The 21,701-nt window shown below is 46.7% G+C and overlaps 1 protein-coding gene across 1 annotated transcript; it reads left to right on the forward strand.

Annotated features, from left to right (window-relative positions):
- The first annotated feature begins 2,490 nt into the window (after nt 1–2,490).
- Nucleotides 2,491–19,104, forward strand: TESPA1 (thymocyte expressed, positive selection associated 1). Its single transcript, XM_062202477.1, has 10 exons — nt 2,491–2,653; nt 3,511–3,553; nt 10,358–10,407; nt 10,960–11,001; nt 11,684–11,720; nt 12,133–12,231; nt 14,522–14,730; nt 15,181–15,989; nt 17,490–17,583; nt 18,902–19,104. Exons 1-10 carry the CDS (start codon nt 2,491–2,493, stop codon nt 19,102–19,104), a joined length of 1,749 nt encoding a protein of 582 aa, XP_062058461.1.
- Nucleotides 19,105–21,701: the final 2,597 nt, after the last annotated feature.

Consider the following 21,701-nt stretch of genomic DNA (forward strand, 5'->3'; position numbering starts at 1 on the left):
TGTGTCTTTGTTTCCACCTCCTCCCCTACTATTACTCTTTCAAATAAATCTTCTTTAAGAATCATTTAAAAAACAAACACAATGGTGAACAAGTCAGAGAAAAACCTCTGTATTCATGGAGCTTATATTCTAGTAAGAAGAGTCAGCAATTAGACAAATAAGTAAATAATATAAAACATGCTAGCTATGAGAGCTAAGAAGAGAAGCGATCAAGCAGGGAAGGAACTCGTGGGAGTTGGTAAGGTAAGGCAGACCTGACTTCATGGCTGCACCTTGGGAGAGAGGGCGCGAGGGGGAGAGGAATATGAGAAAATCTGTGGTTAAAGGGGAAGCATGCATTTCCAGGGAGTGAGCATGAAATTAGCCTCCCAAGCAGTGGCATATTCACAACACTGTAGGAGGAATAAAAATAGACTCATATCACAGAAGCTATGGAAGCACTCTGCCTGCCCTCCCTGTTGGTGAGCTTCTGGCCCTGTGCTGCCCACGATGGCATTCAAGATTCAGCTCTAAAATGACTTACAAAGAAGTCTGTAATATTAGGAGCATCAGATCTGAGGGCTGTGACGTCATCATCCAAAAGCCCAGAGAAAGGAACTGACTTTCCCAAAGTCGCGACCCCAGTGAGTGGCAGAGCAAACTGGCGACTTGGGTGACCCCTCCTCCCTCCACCCCTGCCCCGGCTCCACTGCCCCTCCTTTCTGTCAATCCTGCCTTCCTGCCTGGTTTTGAAGCCCCCCCCCCCCCCCGCCCCACAAGCCACCGAAACTGTTCTCATGAGCTGCAGATTCCCCGTGATTCTGATAAAGTCCATCTCCTTTGGGAACTGAAGATGCTGGCCAGGACAGCCCCCTACGTTTGCACTCCTGGGCTGCCCGGGACCAATCTGTTAGATACGTTGGCGGACAGGACTGGAAAGAAAACTCTGATGAAGGCTGTTTAGATCCCTGTCCTGTGTTCTCTCCAGTGGTGCCTCATCCAGCTGTTCTCACCTCACCAAGGACAGCTTGTCGTCTCTGCTCCGCCGCCTGTGGCTTTCCAATGACGGAAGCTTAATTTGATGATGTATTTACTCCCAAAAGCACAGACAGGGCCAGGTGCTCAAGCTTAGCAAACAAGGTCTGGTAGCACAAACTGCTCTGTTCCCAGGGAGAAAAGTGTATCTTGGACCAGAACTGAAGTGGAAGACTTCAGATCTGCATTGATGTAGTATTTTTCTCTGGCTATGTTTGGTCTGTAGCAAGCAGAGGCACCTGAAACAGTTTTGTTGCCCTAGGAATACATTTTAAGGTTCAGGATATTCTTTTTGCAAATAGCCATTGTCGTGCATAACCATCGAATGCCTCACTGGTGGGGATTATAAGTATGGGAAGGACAGAAAGTGATGGGAACTGGCCCTTTTATTTTCTCTGACTCCAACTGTTCAAAGAGGAGCTCTAAGAAGCTTCCGGCAACTCAAGGGAGAACCTTGGTCCCATTTCTGCTGATTCACCGTGTGGGATGTGAGCCTGGCCAGCGGGGAAGAGGCCACGGGACAGAGGATGAGCCGATGAGTGCATGGAATCCTTCTGGGGCTGTCTGGATGACTGAGTGACCCTGCCTGCCTTCTTCCTCACTGGCTGCATGCCTCCTGCCATAGGGAAGTGTCTTTGAGAAGAATCTAGAGGTGGAATTAATGAAACACAAACACAGAAGATCAGCCATTGTGATCACCAACTGGGGACTTAATTCATGGCTATGGCACAAACCCGTTGTCAACGTGGAAATTAATTGCTTAAGGCATGGTCTCCTTGTGTTTTTGTTTTTTAATCACAGGATTTGTTTTCCTGAGAGAAATCCTGTGTAGACCCCCAACATATAAAACCAGAAATGAAGGGAGTTTTAAGACAAACAAAAACAAAAACAAAAACAAAACCCAGAATTACTCCAGTTGGATAGATGTCTGGCTGGGAGATTTTACCTCAAAAACCTATTAGAGTTTTCAGAACCTAAACTTTTGCATGTATCTTCCCAGGACAAAAAAAAAAAAAAAAAAAAAAAGGTGAATTTTATAAATTGTACATTTCAAGATATTTTAGTTTAAATAGAAGTTTCTGAGAGACGGTACCCTTAAGGTAAAAAAAAAAAAAAAAAAAAAAACCCTGCCTGTTCTGCCAAGTATTTCAAGCTCTGGTGAGGAACAGGGGTTCTAAGCCGGAAGAGGTTTATATGGATCCTTAAGCCCTACAATGTCAGATGCTTTCAGATTTAAAGATATTTAAGAATCACCCTGGTATTTGGATTTCTCAGAGATTTTCGTTTTTAGGGGGAGCCCTAAGACGGGGCAGGCAGCTCCTCCTACCTCCTGAAAGGGCAGAGGTCAAGGGCTTGTGTGCGGAGACCGCGATATTTGGGGGCCCCCTTGCGGCGAGGATCTCTAAGCAGAAGCTGTGTCTCCACCCTCAGAGTATCCCTTGCGGGTCAGGAGGCCCTGAAGTCGGAGCCAGGGCCATGGAGGCCTCGGTGCTGAGCCCCACGTCCTGGGAGAAGCGGCGAGCCTGGGTCCGGCAGAGCCGCTACTGGCAGGCCCAGGTCCTGGAGGAGGAGGCCGCGGCCGCCCTACAGGAGGTCCCAGAGCTTGAGCCTTCCAGCCTGGACGACGTTTTCCAGGAAGGTGAGACACGGCTGGACGTCGCACGGATGGCCACGCCTTCGGCCCGGGGAATGGGACAGCAGGTGCGGGCCCCTTGTCGAGGCTGGGTTCCCAGGGAGGCTCATTCTGACTGTTCAGACGAGTTTGGGGGAGAGGGTAAAGTAATATAAGAAATGAATTCCCTGAGGATCAGGAAGAAGAAAGGGTCTCATTTCTGCACCATCCTGAGAAGCTTTCCTGGAACCCAGGCTACAGCTTCCCTTACAAATGCACAAAGATGACTGCACCCTGTCTCTGTAACAAGGCTCCGGCCAGGGTGGACGCCTGGGCTCCGGCCACTAACCGAGCTGTGTGACCTCGGAGATGGCACTCCCATCCGCTTGCTGCGATCAGACGAGATCGGGCGCATTCAGGGTGGTATGGCCGTAGACACTCCCATCTCCCTTCTGAGACGGGTACCTGGTCCCCTTCCCACACAGCTGATTCAAACGAGATCGCAGAGGGAAGAGTAAAACAGCAGTTCTGATAGACATAAACCTACCTTTGCTTGTTCGCTAGGAAACAAAAAATACAAGCAAAGGTGGTGCTTTTTTTTTTTATTTTTTATTTTTGGAAGGATCTACCCCTGTTTCTGAAACCTGGGAGAAAGAGGGCAGTGCGTAACATCTTGGGCATTTTTCAGGTTCCTGGAAGGAAGGGAAGAAACATCCAGTATTTTAACATATGGGTGTGAGCCTCTCATATCTTAAAAGAAAAGCTTTATGGAGAAAATAGATTCTTGTCACAGCTTCTGCGAGGCTGAATTTGTAGGAGGGTGTGGTTTCCAGGGGGGGCTCTGGCTTTCTTGAGTTACATCGAGAGATGTCTGACTTTTCCAGGGAATTCAAGCAGCAAGATTGAAGACTGGCTGCTGGACTGTGGGTAAGTGCTGGGCGGGCACCGCTGGGGTTGGCTGTGGCCAATGGGTGGAGACGCTAATAGGCATAGTCTTGGGCACAGACACCAGGACATGAGCTTGACTGGGCCTGAGGAAGTGAGGCTGAGACGGCGGTTGGAGGGGATGTTGTTGGGGTTTGGGGGCCGCTGGGTAACCCGGGCTGCGTGTGAGTCAGCTGCAGCGGTAAACCAGGGCTTAGTTAGGCTGGAGGGCTGGGAGTATAGCCTAGATCTGCTCCAAAGCTAAGAATGCATTGACATCTGCTTCCACGGGAGCGGCTGGGCTCAGTTCCAGAGCCCGGCTCCCCTGCTCTCCCCTTCAGACGGGAGTCTTGCATTGTGTTACAGAAGAGGGTTCAGACACCAAGCCGTTCCGTTCTTGCTGAAGAGCAATCCACCGCGATGTGGTTTGTTTCTACTACAGAACACAGGGGCAGGGGCCCAGGATTTACCAGTCATTCAAAGCAGTGAAGAATTGGGGCAGGCAGGCACTTTACAAACTGGGACTCCGCACACGGTCAACCTGTGCCATTGCGGGCTCAGCTTTGTAGACACAGAGGGAGAACTCCTGACCTACTTCAGCCAGATGCTCTTGTGATCCTGAATTCTCAGGAGGGAGAGCTCCTGCCCGCTGCTGATTTTTCCCTCCAGAAACGTCTCAAGTTGTGTATAGCCTTTCATCTAAGCGCATCTATTAAGTGACATAAATAAACCCATCCTTACTCATTTGGTGGGAAGTAAACAGCACTGAATAATCCCAGGTTGCTTACTTCAACGCTGCCCCTGAAGGCAGTGTCAGGAATGATTTATGTTGTGTTGGTTTCAGTTGTGTACAAAACACATTGTCCTCAGCTTAAGCACAATTCATTGACTTCACACTCGGTTAAGGAGTCTGCAAAATGATAGTGAGAGGAAGGTTTTCAGGTTTAGATGAGAAACAGGGTGAGAACTGTCTTAGGACCTAAAATGCTCTGGCATACACGCAGAAGTGGGCAGCCGGTTAAAGTCTTTGTCTCATTAACTACTCTACTCTTATCTACTCGCGTCAACAGTGATTGCCTTTGCTAACGGTTTGGTTGTCTGAATGGCCAGAGCAGTGCCGAGTGGTTTACAAAAGTGAATTCACAGAAAAACAGATCCTACGTTCTAGACATGGCTTTCCCCACCCTCCCTCTACAAAGATAAACCCTGAACCAACATGTGATGAAAAGGCAGGCTGCTGAGTGAGAAAGCTTCAAAATTGGAGCTTAATTCTCATGTGACTACTGTGGCAGCAACTGTAATCAACTGGGCTTGGCATTGTGGCACAGCGGTTTGAGCTGCAGCCTGTGTTGTTGACATCCCATCCACTTCTGATCCAGTGCCTTTCTAACACTCCTGGGAAAGCAGTGGAAAATGGCGCAAGTGCTTGGGTCCCTGCCACCCGGGTTGGATACCTGGATTGAGTCCCTGACTCCTACCTTCAGCCTGGCCGAGCCCTAACCACCAGGGCCACTTGGGGAGTGAGCCAGTGGATGGAAGATCTCTTTCTCTCTCTGTCTCTCCTTTTCTTTCTGCCACTCTGCCTTTCAAATAAGGAAAATAAATCTTTTTTAAAAATAACAATTTCCATAGCAGACTCATGATCGGTAGAGCGGGAGACCAGAAGAATCAAGTTTCAGAGTGTCGTGTGAGGTTGAAATGAGATGATGTGTGTCTGAGTGCTTTCTTCTCTGTAAGAGTGTGTGAGTGGGGAGGTTTACATGGGAGGAGCTGTATGCCTACTTCCAATGGCACGAAGTAAGTCCATCTGTCTATGTACATCTCTCCTTATATCAGAAACAGTGTGCCCATAGATGAATCACAGCAACTCAAGGATAATGCTTACAGAAGGAATGAAGACGATGGGAAAGAGTGGGAGCTGAGTGGGACTTCAGTTATCATTTTAGTAATTTATTTCTTTTAGAAGAAAATATGGCAGAATGTTGATGTGTATGGAAAAAAAAGTGGTAGATGCAAATGTGTCTGTCATGTTTGCTTTATTTTCCCGTTTTGGAAAAACTTCAATACTTAAACCTTTACAAGCCTGTAAGGGAAGTCTAATATGTTTACAGTTGTCTGTGGAAAGAGAATTGTTAGACTCAGAAAATCTTTCCAATTTTTTTTCTATTTTTTAATACTCTATAACTAGGGGAGTGTTTTTTTAACTTATTTTTTTACTCATCTGGGGAAACCAAAAATATTAAAGGGTGATAAAGATTACCAACAGTGAGAGAGCACTTGACTATAGTTGATAGATAATGAAGAGAACAAAGGAAAAAATGCATCCCAAGTCACCACAACCTTGGATTTGTAGGCTGCCAAGTGCACTGAGGAAAGAGGATGGACCAGGAAGCCACGGGCACGGCTGGCTGCCCACTGTGTTGGCAGGTGCCCTGGGAGGCACTTGGCAAGTTTTGTCTCAAGACCAAGTAATTTCCACTTTTCTTTGCACTGCCAAGAACCCTCAAGGAGCAAGAGAGGTTTCTTATCTGAGGAGCTCATCAAGAAAGTCTACCAACTTCTGGCAATTCCACATCAGTGTCTCTGGGTGCTGTTGAGTCTCATGGCAGAGCCGCGGGGCTGCTCCAGGATTAGGTTATGCCTATCTTCAGAGCTGTGCTGCTCCTTTCTGTTTGCTCCTCTGAAGCTCTCAGAGGGTTTTCTGGGACACAAAATGTGTCTCATGAATCATCAGAGGCAGGATTGGAAGCCCCAGAATCATCTGTGTGGCATCAGTTTAATTCTCTGCAAAGCAGGCATTCATGGAAGCTGCTGGAAGAAGCTAAAAATAACTATGTGCTGCTTCTCACAATTATGCCTGCCTCCCACTGTTTGGTTATGAACCGTGTATGCAGGAAGAGCAGCATTCTGGTCTATGATGCTAAGGGACTTTCAACACAAAGCTAGAAAGGGCCAACTATGGATCTACTTCCTAGTCATTGATTTTTGAAAATTTCCATTCTTTTAAATTTCTTTTTTTTTTTTTTTCAAAATTTATTTCATTTTATCTGAAAGGCAGAGAGCTAGAGGGACAAAGAGAGAGGGCTTCCATCTGCCATTTCACTCCCCAAATGTTCCCAACATCCAGAGCTGGGCCAGACTGAAGCCAAGAACCTTGAACTCAAACTGGGTCACCCAGGAGGGTGGCAGGGATGCAAGAACTTGAGCCATCGCTTGCTGCCTCTCGGGGTGCACGTTAGTAGGAAACTGGGATCAAGAGGAACTGGGACTCGAACCCAGACACATACGGGATGTAGGTGTCCCAGGTCTTAACCACTGCGGCAAATACTCCCCTAGCCATTGATGTTTATGGTCTAACCAATAAACCATAGAAGGCCTGGGACCTGGGTGAGGACCATGAAGTTTCAAATCGTCATGCTCAGTGGGGTGGCATCCATAGAGCCAGGCCTGTATCCTTCACATTCACATAGAAACATTTACTGTCCCCAGGCTCATCCAGGGTTGGGCCTCATAACAAGAATATTTAGTACTTTCCAAGGTACTACCAGAGAAGAGAAAGGTCAGATGAGCCCCCAGCACAGTTTTATATCTACTGAGTAGCAATGAGTTTTGTTCTGGACACACCAGGAATTTTACCAGCACTATTTTCAAATGTAAATTCTGCTGACGTAGAGCATGCCATGCCTACCAGTAGCATTTGTGGCATTTTTCTGTCTAATATAAGTTATATTGCAGTCTGATGTACTTCCTGAAAAGTCAATGAGCACTCGAGTCGTAGGTCAATGACTTCACAAAGGGGATGCACCCTAGAAACCTGAAGCAGAGTGTCACCCACACCTCAAAAGCCCCCGTTCTGTCCCCTTCCACTCACAGCCTGTCTTCCTTCATTACCCTGGCTTGTAACATCCGAGACGAACTCTGTGCATACAGAATCATGCAACATGTGCCGTTTTGCATGTGCGTCTATTGCACGGCATCCTGCTGTGATGTTTGCCTGTGTGTTTGCGTGCAGCCATAGGTCATGCTGTCTCACTGTCGTGTGATAGATGTCAAGCAGTTCTTCCCTTTTGTATAGATATTTGGCAAATTTCCTTATGGGTCACTGTGACTAGCATTTCTTTTGGCAAACACATACAGGCATGTTCACTGCATACAACATAAGTACTTCAGAAAGTCCATGGAAAAAATGGAAATAAATGGTAGGTTTATTTCAGTGAAAAAAAAAAAAAACTTTGAAAGCTATGCCCAGGGTCATAGCATAAATTTTCCATAAACTTTCTGAAGTTCTCTTGTGTGTTTTTGGTGTAGTTCTAGTAATTGCATTACATGTTGAGCATCCCTAATCTGAAAATGTGAAATCGGGAATGCTGCAGAATCTGCCACTTTTTTATCTCTGCAATGATAGCACAAGTGAGAACTTTCACAGCTGAACTCGTGTGACAGGTTGTAGTAGAAACCCTGATGCACTAACAATACTGCGTGAAATATCCTTCAGGCTGTGTATGTATGAAACAGAGACAAATTGCATGTTTAGCCGTGGGTCCCATCCCCAATATATCTCATTAGGTATATGCAAATTTTCAAAATAAAAAAAAATCTGAAATCTAAAACAAACATTTTGGATACGAGATATTCAACATGTATCATATAGCTACAATGCAAGCATGAAATCCAGTAGTAAATCATAATATTCTAAGAGTATTCAACTGTATTAGTTATAGTTTTAGTAGTAAGTACGCATATTAGTTTATATTAATATTTTAATATTATATGCCAACATGTCTGTAGTTTATTGCAACATGTTTATATAATTTTTTTATTAGGAAGACAGCCATACATTTGTACACCTAGTGATTTTATTGGTTTCCCATTCTTAATTAGCTTGAGTAGCATTTTAAATTATATGTCATTTCCTTTTTTAAAAAGATTAATTTGGGGCCAGCATTGTGGTCTAACAGGTTAAGCTGCCACCTGCAATGCCAGCATCCCATATGGGAGCGAGTTCAACTCCTGGCTTCACTTTTGATCCAGCTCCCGGCTAATGTGCCTGGGAAAGTAGTGGAAGATGGCCCAAACCCTTGGGCCCCTGCACCCACATAGGAGACTTGGAAGAAGCTCCTGGCTCTCTGGCTTTGGCCTGGCCCAGCCCTGGCATTGCAGCCATTTGGGGCGTGAACCAGTTGATAGAAGATTTCTATCTCTGCCTCTCTCTCTCTCTCTCTCTCTCTCTCTCTCTCTCTTCCTCTCTCTCTCTCTTCCTCTCTCTCTCTCTCTCTCTCTGTCACTCTACCTTTCAAATAAAATAAATATTTAAGAAAAAAAGATTAATTTATTTCTTTGAAAGGCAGAGTGACAGAGAGGAGATTTTCATCTGCTGGTTCACTCCCCAAATAGTCACAACAGCCAGAGACCAAAGCCAGAAATGCCACACTTCACCCAGGTCTCCCACGTGGGTGGCAGGGGCACAAGCACTTGATTCACCCTCTGCTGCTTTCCCAGGTGCATTAGTAGTGAGCTGGATCAGAATTAGAGCATCAGGGACTCAATTAGGCACTCCCAATTTGGGAAGTTGGCATCACAATCAACAGACTAACCCATTGAACCAAAACACCAGCCTCTTTATAACATATCATGATGTACAGTGTTTTTTTGAATGAGGACATATAAAAATTCAAATTTTGGAAAACATGATTTTCTTCGCTCCTGAAAGGAAAGTACTAGCAAAAGATGTTTATATGCGGAATGATTTATTCAGTGAAACTTAAGCACAGCTGGATTGACAGCTGTTCAACTATTAAACCTATTCCTATTACTAAGCATTTCATGAAGTGTTGCTCCACCAGTCTGGACCACCATTGGTGGATAAAGGAAAAGGCGTTCTTAAGATCAGCTCCAACAGACACATGCCCGTTGGTTTCTCTGCAATCTCACTTTACACCCCTTCTCTGTGCCAGCCTCCAAATGGGATTACATTCTACACAACTGTACCTTCTATCTTAAAATATTTTAGGAACACAAACCGAACAAAACTCACCCCCTGTCAGTGCTTGAAGAAGACTTAGATGGTGATAATATCTAGAGATCAAAAGCCCTTCACATAATATCTGAGAACATAACAACAACAACCAGAACCAGAAGGCAGGTGCATTGGTCCCAGTTCAAAACTGTCTCATTGACTACTTCACACAGCTGCTTTGGGCAGAATCTCTTTTTGGGCCATAAAACGTGTTATTTCTCCCTGACATTTGTGCTGATTTCCGTTTCTTCCTCTGCTAGAGATGGTAAAAGTTTGATAAGACTATATATCAAGATCTAAAACTCTCTCTACCCAGGATGCCATTTCTGTCATTTCCTGAAAGACATGATATTGCAAGAACATGATTCCGAGATAAGGGAGAGGGTGAGGGTAGATAAGGTGCTCTCCTCAAAGTTATGAGGAAAACCTGTCACTTGGAAGTTACGGCAGCCAAACTCCTGCTTCTGTACTTTTTCCCCTGGTTTTACGTCTGTCTTCTTTTTTTCCTATGTTAGCGAACGACTGAAGCAGCATTGCTAAGCTGATGTGAGACAATGGGGCCAAGAGAACAGCAGCATAGTCTAAACTGCAGTGCAGTCCCGTCCCATCTCCCATTAACTCCCTCTGTCAACTTGTCAGGCACATAACCACTCTCAGTTTCCTCTAATAGAAAAGCAGATTACACATCACTGAATCCCATTGGAAACTCACATGAACGTGTGGGGGATATTTAGGAAAAACCCTCTGAAAATGTAGCGATGTCAACCTGTAAAGTGATTTTTGGGTTTTAGCTCTTCCGAGGAAGGACTTTTGGAGGAAGCAGGACAGTCCATCAATAACGGTGAGTACAGACTCCCTCCTCCTGCTGTTCCTATACCTGGACAGTGCTACCGCTGTGTTTATGTGTGTTTGTGCACGTGTACATGCATATGCATGCAGGAGAATGTTTAATGTCTTTAAACTGTCTGCAAAGCACACTTCAGCACTTTCGAGGCAAAAAAACGCTGACTCAGCATCTATACGCTCATGACTATGCAAAGATTGCTTCTGCCATGATTGCTCAGCTAACAACTACTGCTGTGAGAAAAGAAGCTTGCAAAATGTGTGTGTGTGTGAGCACACACCCCCATGTATTTACTGTTTGGCAGAGGATTGTGTACATGAGTGTGTATTATGGGGGCGGGTTCTTACGGGTGAGTGTCAGTGAGGTTCAGAGGTAGCACGTGTATAGCTGAGGGTGCTCTCATAAACATGTAGATACATAGTATGATTATGTAGTTGTGTAAGCCTTAGAATGTATGTAGATGTTCAGGCATGCGTGCGTGCGTGTATGTGTGTGTGTGTGTGTGTGTTCCACCTGATTTGCTGTGACCTTGATCTGGTTATCTGGTAGGATGCTCCAGCTTTGAAGATGACCTGACCCTTGGAGCAGAGGGTGAGTGGCGCAGCTCTCTGAAGCTGGCTGGGGTCAGGGAAGAGTCTGTACAGTGGATGAATTAAGGACAGAATGGGAAGGAAGAGTTTCAGGAGGCAGCATCCCTGGGGTCTCACATGCAAGGAAAGAACTATCTCACTAGGATCCAACTTGAAGCACAGCAGGCTATCATGATTCCTTTGGCCTCTAGAAAGATAATATTAAAAATCACCATGACATTTGATCCCAGATATCTTTGAGACTGTCTTCTGTACAGGAAGCCCACATGAAGTCTGAGGACTGGGTAAGAGAGAGATACGGCACTGCAAGAAAACAAGGGATTGAATAAAGGCTGGAGGCACACAGCCTGCCAGTGTGTCCTGGGGCCCAGGCAGACTCATGGTGGGGCAGGAAGAGGACCTGGAGAGTGGCTTGATCTCCTCTAGGCGCAAGGGCTCTCGCCTGAATGTCATTGTGGATCATAAGCTCAGGGGCCCCAAACCAGTTGTCCCTTGTCACATCTGTTCCCTGTCCACTGCCGTGCCTAGTAAGTTTGAGACTTCATTAAAAAAAGAATTCATGGGGCTAGCCTGCAGCTGCAGCCGAGGAAAATAGAGGGAGTTGAGTTTTCAATTCAGAGGAGCAAATCAAGTGATTGGCATTTTCCCTTCTAACTTGCTCTTGCTTTCTGTCCTTTGTGCAGCCACATTGCTGGCCACCAACGGCAAGCTCTTCCCCAGGTAAGTGTCAATCAGATTCAGCAGGCTGAATGGTCTCCTTCAGGAGACAGTAAGCTAACATCAGATCAAAGAGGTGACAACAAAGAATGTGAAATGACGATAAACTTCATGGTCTGTGATTATTTTCGAATTTACTACAGATGGATGAAATGGTCATTTTTCCATGCAATTATTAATAGTCATTGTCTATATTCCCACCAAACTAGGGTTGTTCTGCTTTTTACTTGTTAAACTTCTCATTTGACAAAAAGAAAAAGAACAGAGGACTAAAGACTCATAGTAGAGGATGAGATTTTCCCAACAGCAATGAGGGGACAGACTGAGGTTCTTTCTGCAGGGGGTCTGAAGGGACCCAGTAAGGGTCGCCTTGAAGCCAAGGAGCCTCCTATGACATGAGCTTTGATCTCTGCAGGAGATTCCTCCAGACGGCCAGGCCCTGCCAGCTACATGATCTTGGCTGTAGTTTGGCTTCCAGCAGCATGACTGGTGGGACCACCCAGACCAGTTCAAGGTAGGCGCTAAGCTTGGCAGATGTGGGAGGAGAGGGAAGAATGAGAGGCAGTGGGGAATGGAACCAAGAGCCAGTGCCCATTTTTTTCTGGGACATCTTACTGAAGTCTCATGGATACTTTAGAATTCGGATGATATTTGCTTCAAGAATACTGTGGGGGTGGGGAGCAGATATTTGGAAGAGCATTTTTCAGTAAGCGTTTCGAGTCCAAGCTCTACTACCTCCAAACTAGCTTCCTACTAATGTGCAACCTGGGAGGCAGCAAATGATTGCTCAAGTACTTGGTTCCCTGCCACCCACCTGGGAAACCTGGATCGAGCCCTGGCTACTGGCTTCAGACACGTAGGGAGTGAACCAATGGGTGAAAGATCTGTGGGTGTGTGTGTTTGTTCACGCATGTGTGCACACCTTCCTCTCAAATAAAAGTTGAAAAATTTTAAAGAGTAGGCATTGTGGCACAGCGGGTTAAGGTGCCACTTGGGGCATCTAAATCCCATATAAAAGTGCCAGGAATCAAGTCCCATCTCTACTTCCAATCCAGCTTCCTGCTAATATGCACTTTGGGAAGCAGTGGATGATGGCTCTAGTACTTGGGTCCCTGTCATTCATGTGAGAGACCCAGATTAAGATCCAGGCTCCTGGCTTCAGCCTGGCCCAGCCCCTGCTGTTGTTAGCATTTGGGGGCTGAACAAGAAAATAGAATTTCTCTCTCTTTCTCTCTCTCTCTGTTGCCCTGCCTTTCATATAAATGAAAATGAATAAACAAAATTATTGAAAATGTATGAAGAACTGGGGGTGCAGAAGAATCTCAGAGCTGAATGTAATGTATAAAACATGGATGAGCCTCTCCCACTGAACTTGTGCCTCACGAGGGAGAACACTGGAACCATCACTGTTCCTGAAGTCACTGTAGGTGCTAATAAACAGTGTCGTGACTAACTGATTAATTATTGGCTGACTGAAGCAATGCCATATTAACACATTCAGACAATTTCACACCCCATACGTAGGCCAGGCAGTGGCTGTAGGGAATTCTAAAAGGTGAAACAGACAGACAGCTGGCCTCCAGGAACTCAACACTTCCATAGAATGAACACGAGAGACACAGTTATGATCCTAAAGCAAGGTGGGAAGTGAGGGGAACCAGGGTTGTATAATGAAAAGCATCAGGACTTTGCAGTCAAAGCTGGAAGCTGCGACCTGATGCTGAGACTAACGTTTTGTTCATGAATATTTTCAGGGATTTAGCCTCACTGATCTTCAGCCCAAGCCACACCCCAGTTCAATTAGAATGAGAATGTCTGCAGCTAGGATTCAAGTATCTAATTTTTCTTTAAGTCCCCCAAGGTAACCCTAGTATATGGCCATGGATGAGAGCCACTCACCCAGCCTCTCCCCACACACCCATACTCTTAGGAGACAGTATGAGTACAAGAGTGGCTCCAGAGGAGCCAGCTGTCAGCTCATAATTACCAAGTTGGCCCCTATTACGACCAAACTGTCCCTCATCCTCTCTGAGGAGGGCGGCAGTGACTACCCAGAGTCTGAGGTCACTCACCGTTCCCCTTGGCACTACTGTTTGAAATGCAGTTATTAAGTGCTAGTGTCACCCAGCCCCATGGTACGCAGGTTTGGAGGTAGACACAGGTCTGTACCAGAGTGATGTGGAGAGGGAGGGGGAGAAGAGAGAGAACAAGAGGGAGGGGAAGATCCATTTGTGACACCAAACTTCTGTCCTGAACACAGTGCTACAAATGGAGTATACTTCCCAAAATCAGGTTTTGAACATAGCTGTGGATTAATTTTCACTCTGAGGGTGAGGATAAAATGAGTTCTGTACTTCTTATATACTTAATAGTATATAAATGCTATTGTCCCACATGCAGGCTAGGTAGCAAGTTACAGAGCACTTAGCAAAAGCCAGATGTGCCACAGCACATGCAAGGGAGAATTGCCCAGTTAGTAACACACCCACAAAGTGTCTTTGCATCTATACTTTTTATTTTTTCAAAGCCCTTTCATGCTTATTTAAATTTTTCTTCTTTTTCAATGAGTTGGTCAAAGTACAAGGCTAAACTTCTGTTCTGTTTTATAGCCAGGATTGCTTGCAGTTCTCTCATTTTGGACGGAGGATGTAGGTTCAGAGAAGTGAAAGCTTTTCTGGACGTCACAGTGGAAGGTGAAAAAGTGCCCAGAAAGGAGTTTCCATCTCTTGACATGTTTATGAGCTACCCTGAGTCACTCCAGGTCTCACCATTGTCCCCTATTTACCCAAACTCCCTCCTGGCAGCATCTCAGACATTCTGGACAAGGTGCAAGAAGACGCCGAAGCCGTCCTCTTCAACCTGGGCTTCGGCCAAGAGGCCCACAGAGACACTTCGCGGATCCCTGCCCGATTTTTCACCACCCCCTCTCAGGCCAAAGGCATTGACTTCCAGCTCTTCCTGAAGGCCCAGGTGCGGAGGATTGAGATGGAGGACCCCTGCCTCATGCTGGCCAGTGAGTGTCCTCATGGACTCCCACTCCACCCCCTGAACTTCTGGCCTTTCACAGCAGGGCCCACGGGCTCCAGTTCCCACTTTCTCTCCACTCTTCTATTTCCTCTCACACTGTCTTCCTGCAGGAAGGAGAGCTGGGATGCCTGCCTCTTTCTCTTCCAGGCCACTGGGGCTTCCTCTAAGACTTGGCTGCTTTAGTTGAATCAGATCGGCACAATGGCTTTCAATCTTACTCCCACTTCCTGTTCCCAAGGGGAGCATCTACGGTGAGATGGGGGAGTCAAGAGTTCAAGAAAATGAAGAAAGGGAAACTCGAGCATCAGAAACCCTAGAAACAGGAAACAGTAGTGGGGAAACTGGCAGCCTCTCTGAGTTTTGATTTGGGGAAGGCTTTTGAAGGAGAGATTTGCTGATGATCCCTGGACTCACCATCTTCTGCTCTTGTATCTAGGCAGGTTTAAGCAGGTGCAAACCCTGGCTGTCACTGCCGATGCCTTCTTCTGCCTCTACTCCTATGTGTCCAAGACGCCTGTCCAGAAGTTCACACCGTCCCACTTGCTCTGGAATTACAACCCATCTGATGTGCCCTCCATCAGGATTCAGGCCCCAGAGCCTGAACCCCAGTCACCCCGAGACCGCCTCCGGAAAGCTATCTCCAAAATGTGCCTGTATACTGGTTCCCGGGATCGGCTGTCACTGCCCCCCACCCCCCAGAAAAGGAACAGTTTGGACCAAGTGGTGTGGGAAGTGATGGACAGAGTGAGAGGAGAGAAACTAGTCCTCCAGCAAGGCTCTGGGATTGAGCGAGACCCACGGGAAGGTCCTGTACTCCCCGTCGGCAGCATGGAGCTGTCCCTTTCTTCCTCTCCATGTGCTCCCCACCCTAAAGAGGAAACACAGCAGACAATGCCCATGGTGTTCTCACCATCACAAACTCTGGAGCCTATCTGCAAGGCACCCTGTTGCACACATTCTCTGCCTAGAGAAGATCCACGGTGGAGTGCAAACCCTGCACAGGTGCAGAGAGAACTGTGGGAGCTACAGGCCACCGCCGAGGGAGCCCATTCCGCTGAGGATGAGCCTTTCTGGAAAAGGAAGAGGAGGGCAAGAAAGAGCCTGTTTCAGAAGCAACCCCTGGACACAAGGACCGAGCCATCGGACCTGTTCCCCAAACAGCAGAAGTGGACGCTGAGCCCAGGGAGGTCAGAACCGCGTCAGGCTCAAATCTACCAGCTGCAGGGTGCATTTTACTGGGAGGAGGTGAGTGAGCTGGAGGTGTGTGGTGAAGGCTGGCAGAGAAAGGCTCTGGATTCTTGTCCAGAAAGTTAAGCAGTAGGAAATCTTGGGCAAAGGAGATGCAGCCCTGGCTATTGTAGGCATTTGGAGAGTGAATCAGGGGATAGGAGATTTCTCTCTCTCTCTCTCTCTCTCTCTCTGTGGGTGTGTGTGTTCAAATAAATAAATAATGAAGGAAAGAAACCATTGGAAATGAGTTAATACATTTAGAAAGAGAAATGAGTCTAGTTTCTTAAGGGTGTTCAGGTTTACAGAAATGCTTTTATAATTGTTTTTACTGCTGATTGTTTTACTTTATTTATCTGAAACACACACACACAGAGCACTTGCATCCACTGATTCACTCCCCAAACACCTGCAACATCCAGGGCTGAACTAGGCTGAAACCAGGAGCCAGAGCTCCATCCAGATCCCCCACGTAAGTGGCAGGGACCCAAGTGCTTGAACCATTGTCTGCTACCTCCCAGGATGCCCATTAGCAGGAGGCTGGGGTGCTAGTGGTATAGCTGGGACTTGAACCAGCCCTCCAAAATGGGATGCCGGTCTCCCAGGTGCCCACTTTAACCTCCCTCACCACGACACCTGCCCTGCTTCTGTGAGTCTCATCTGATCTGATCTGACCTCATCAAGCATACCTGCCCTTGTCATTAGCAGAGGTGTTCATAAGACTGCAAATGGAAGCTGGGCCACAAAGCTATGAAGTCAAACATGTTCTCTTCTGTTTTGACAAATATGTCACCATAAGCCCATTCAGAATTCTCAGACGCTTAGGACTTCTGTGCTAGAACACAGCAGTGTGGACAGAGCCAAGCCCAGCCCCAGCTGTTCCCTGTCTCCCCATGCCTAGATCTTTCCTCCACTGTAAGGGCCTTCTGCACATATGCGCGAGCACCCCAGACCGCACATTCAAATGCCGTAACCCTGTACCCATATAAGCAGCCATTGACCGGTCATCAACCAGGTGAATACACTAATGGACGGTCAGACACAGGGCAAAGCCAGTACAGGGGCCTGCCAGCGTTTCAAGCCTTTGATCAGCAGGTCTGGGGATTCTGGGTAATCAGGCATGCTTCCCCAGGACTAAGAGCAGGTTTCAGATGGGCATATCCTCTGATATCACCAACTCTTCACGCTGTGGCCCTGCTAAACCTCAGGACTCCTCTGGTGTGGATCTACAGATGCTACTACAGACGGCCACAGAGTGTGGGAATCCTTGGGAAAGTTCTCCAGTACTTAACATAAACAGAAGCCATGACTGTTGGCAACGTCATTTACATGTTTTTCACCTCTCACAAACGTCCAGCTGCACCTCAACTCCTGCTCTCCCCACTCCTGGGTTCCTGGCACAGCAGAAAAGTCTCTCAAGTGTGCTCAGACTCCTTCCTAAACCTTCCTGCCACCCTGCACCTTCCCAGTGCACCTGCCTCCTTGTTTCTGATGGATCTGCTGGGATTTTGGTTACAGATGCAAAGCAACAGTGAGGAGGAGGAGAGCCCTTGGTCCAGCATATCCAGGCACCCCAACATCTACCAGATTTGTGCTAGCAAAGACTCAAGAAGTAAGTGCTTTTTTTTTTCTTTTTACTACCTACCTACTAGGACCACAACGATAATGGAATCAGGGATAATGTGGGGTTTCTCCCCGCCCCCAACATGGTAATAATTGAAATCTTCCTTGAATTAACAAGTCTTGCTTAGAGCTCCGTCCATTTTGGATACCCTGGTAGCATCCAAAGTGGGATATTCCTATCCCAATACCTCTTTCAGCTAATACTCCAAAATTTCTGTGTTACTTGCCCTCTTTCATAAAGATCATTATGGTTCTAATTTTTTAATTCTGTTTCTCAGGCCGGCGCCGTGGCTTAACAGGCTAATCCTCTGCCTTGCGGCGCCAGCACACCGGGTTCTAGTCCCGGTTGGGGCGCCGGATTCTATCCCGGTTGCTCCTCTTCCAGGCCAGCTCTCTGCTGTGGCCAGGGAAGGCAGTGGAAGATGGCCCAAGTCCTTGGGCCCTGCACCTGCATGGGAGACCAGGAGAAGCACCTGGCTCCTAGCTTCGGATCAGCGCGATGCGCCGGCCTCAGCGGCCATTGGAGGGTGAACCAACGGCAAAAAGGAAGACCTTTCTCTCTGTCTCTCTCTCTCACTATCCACTCTGCCTGTCCAAAAAAAAAATTCTGTTTCTCTATGGGTTTTGGATTTTAACGACTCTTCTGACTGTCCTGCTGACTACTTTTATCTCTGAGGGTATGACTGTATGGATGCAAGTCACCCCTTACCTGTAGAGGATATGTTCTGAGACCCCAAATGAATGCCTAAAACCATGGGTAGTACCCAAGCCAATAGTACCAAACCCTGGAAGCTTCCTGAATGCACGCACTGTGGCACCACAGCAGCCGATCTCATAACTGACATAACAGGTGCCAGCGTACACAGAGAGGATACTTTGAATAAAGCGATGATTCATGTCCTGAATGCGAGATTTCATCAACTTACTCACAACAGGGCTCAATTTGAAATGCGTGAGTTGTTGATCTCTGCATTTTTCATTTATTATTTTTGGACTGTGGTTGACCACAGGAACTGAAATGACGCCAAGTGAAACTGAAGGTAAGAGGGGATAACAGCACACTGTCACTCTCAGGGGAGGTAAATGTTAGAGGGCAGCACCAGCATCTGTGACGGTGAGAACATTTAAGACGGCTGCCCTCTGTCTAGCGTGGAGAGGGCTGGACATCCTCAGCCAGGGAAAAGTCAAACAAACGGAAAAGCCAACAACTCTTCCGGGACCCAGCAGAGAGATGGGCATCAGGGAACAACCACTGCTGTCAAACCAAAGAAACTGACAAGCAAACACGGAGATTTGTGCCTTCCCAGAGAAGAAACCCCCAGGCCTCCACAGGAACCAGGACCGAAGTCGAAAAACCCAGACTACAGTGAGGGAGCTGCTGGGGATCAGTGTGTCTGCACATGAGTTAGAAACCCTGGGAGGATCCAGCCACCAGGGTCCCTGCTCTTCCGGGACTAGTACTTCCCGAAGCTTGAGCAAGTTCTCTTACGCTCTGGCAGGGGAGGAGTAAAGGATCTCTTCTGAGAGACCCCAGAGCTCTGTTCTTCTCAGCAAGACCCCGGCCTCACAAACTTCCAGTTCCCAGACGCTAACCTGCTGGGGGAAGGGAAGCAGCTAACTCCAGCCACTCTGGCTGTCCTGTCCCACTGAAGGGGGAGGCGGCTGGGGTGCCCGCGTGAAGTCCACAGTCCAAGGTACAAACTCGCTAAGAGGCTGAGGGCTGTAGCACACAGTCTCCTCTAGCTTACCACCACGTCTCTGAAGTTCCTTGTAGCAGGAGCATCACTCCTAAAAAATGATGAGATGTTTACTAAAAGATACAGGATGAAAGACAAGGCAGGCGTCAGAACGAGGCTCGGCTGTCTCGGTGATGCTGGAATGATCATGTTGGAATTGAAAACGACTGTGATTAACACACAAACATGCTGTGCTCTGAGCGTCGGTTCCTCCCCAAATTCATGTCCTGGCACCTAACACCCAATGTCATACTATTAAGAGGTGGGGTGCTTAGGTCACAAGGAAGGGCTCAACCAGCATGAATGGAGTTAGCGCCCTTGTCTAAGAAGCCTGAGGGAGCCCCTTGCCCCTCCCTGGGGGAGGCTACAGCAAGAAGATGCCTTCCATGGAGCAGAGAGCCAGCCTCCCCAGCACCGTCACCTCGACTTCCTGGCCTCCGTAATCATGAGAAGAATTTCCGTTGTTTACGGATTACCCAGTGTAGTTTGTTACAGGCACTGAACAGATGGAGACAGAGGGGCTGTGGTGGATAATGCAGGCTGTGGACAGGAACAGATGAGCAGTGAGGGCAGAGAAAAGGAAATCCTAAGAAACAGTAAAATAAAGAAAGACTAGAAGTCCAAAACGGAAATGACGAATGTCTTGGATGGGCAGTGGCAGACTGGACATGACCGAGGAAGGAATGTCAGCGTGAGGGTACGTAGATAGAAGCTGCCCGAAGTGCAAAGACAGCAAAGATCGAGACCAAAAAGAACGAGCGAGAAATGTGGGACAACCATAAAAGGTGTAATGTGTTATGGAAATACCGGAAGATGAAGAAAAAAATAAAAAACAGGAAAAAGGGAAACACTTGGAACAGTAATAATCACAGAGAATGTTAATGTCAGACACCAGACTACGGATTTGGAAGCTCAGATAACACTGAGCAGGAAAAATGGAAAAATAAAATAAAAGCCAACCTACCACACCTGTACATATCACATCAAACTATAGAAAATCAAAGACTGGACAGAAGCCTTCAAAAGGCACCTTCTTTATAGAGGGCTGGAGGCAAGCATTACCCCAGATTTCTTCTCAGGAGCCTTGCAAGAAGAGAATGAGCGAAATATTGAAAGGGTTGGGGCGGGGGGAGCTTCCCAACTAGAATTCTATACCCAGTGAAATTATCATTCAGGTTTAAGGGGGAAAAAAAAGATGACTTTGTCAGGTAAACGGAGGTTTAAGAAAGTTGCTGCCAGTAAACCTCTCTTGTAAAAAACAGTAAAAGAAATTCTTTAAAGAGAAAGGAGATAATAAAGTCAGAAACTTGGATCCACATGGAGAAAGGAAGAACACCAAGGAATAAGTGAAAGTAAACTATAAATTCATAATTTTCTTATTTCTTGATTGATAGCTGTTCATTCAAAGTAACAACAGGGTGTTCAATTTTTGTGTATGTGTGTGTATATATATGCATATACATATGTTTATCAGTACACATACACACACACACTCACCTGTAAGTAAAACGAATCACAACAATTATAAAAGAGATGAGAAGACAAGTCCAACTTCCTGCTAATGCATCATGGGAAACAGCAGGGGACGTTTCAGCTACTTGGGTCCCTGCCACCCCTGTGGGAGACCTTGAATTGAGTTCCCAACTCACAGCTTCCACTTGGCTCAGCCCAAGCTGTCTCAGGCATTTGGGAAGAGAACCAGTCAAGGGCAGATCTCTCGGTCTTTCTGCCTTTCAAAGAAATAAAAACAAATTAATTAATTAATTTTACATCTTTTTAAAGATAATTTTATTTTGGTACAAAAAATTTCTGAAATCCATGCATAATTTTTTCACAGCATCATTTTCCATGAATTTTTTTAAAGAGTTATTTTATTTATTTGAAAGACAGAGTTACAGAGAGAGGTAGAGACAGAGAGAGAGGTCTTCCATCCGCTGGTCCACTCCCCAGATGGCCACAACTGCTGCAGCTGCGCCGATCCGAAGCTGGGAGCCAGGAGCCTCCTCCAGGTCTCCCACGTGGGTGCAGGGGCCCAAGGACTTGGTCCATCTTCTACTGCTTTCCCAAGCCATAGCAGAGAGCTGGATTGGAAGAGGAACAACCGGGACTAGAACCAGCACCCGTATGGGATGCCAACGCTTCAGGCCAGAGCTTTAACCCGCTGTGCCACAGTGCCAGCCCCTCCATGAATTTTTAAAAGATTTCTTGAAATTTGCAAATGAGGTAAACCACTACGAAAGGGGGGGGGGGTATAACTGATACACTAATAAAAGAGAGAAATGCAAACATAAAAATGCTAAATGAAAAGCACAAAAATGCAGAAAAGAATAGAAATAGACAAAAATAAAAAGAAGAATGAGGTTAACAAAAA

This window comes from Lepus europaeus, chromosome 10 (assembly GCF_033115175.1).
Source record: "Lepus europaeus isolate LE1 chromosome 10, mLepTim1.pri, whole genome shotgun sequence".
Classification (NCBI taxonomy): Eukaryota; Metazoa; Chordata; class Mammalia; order Lagomorpha; family Leporidae; genus Lepus; species Lepus europaeus.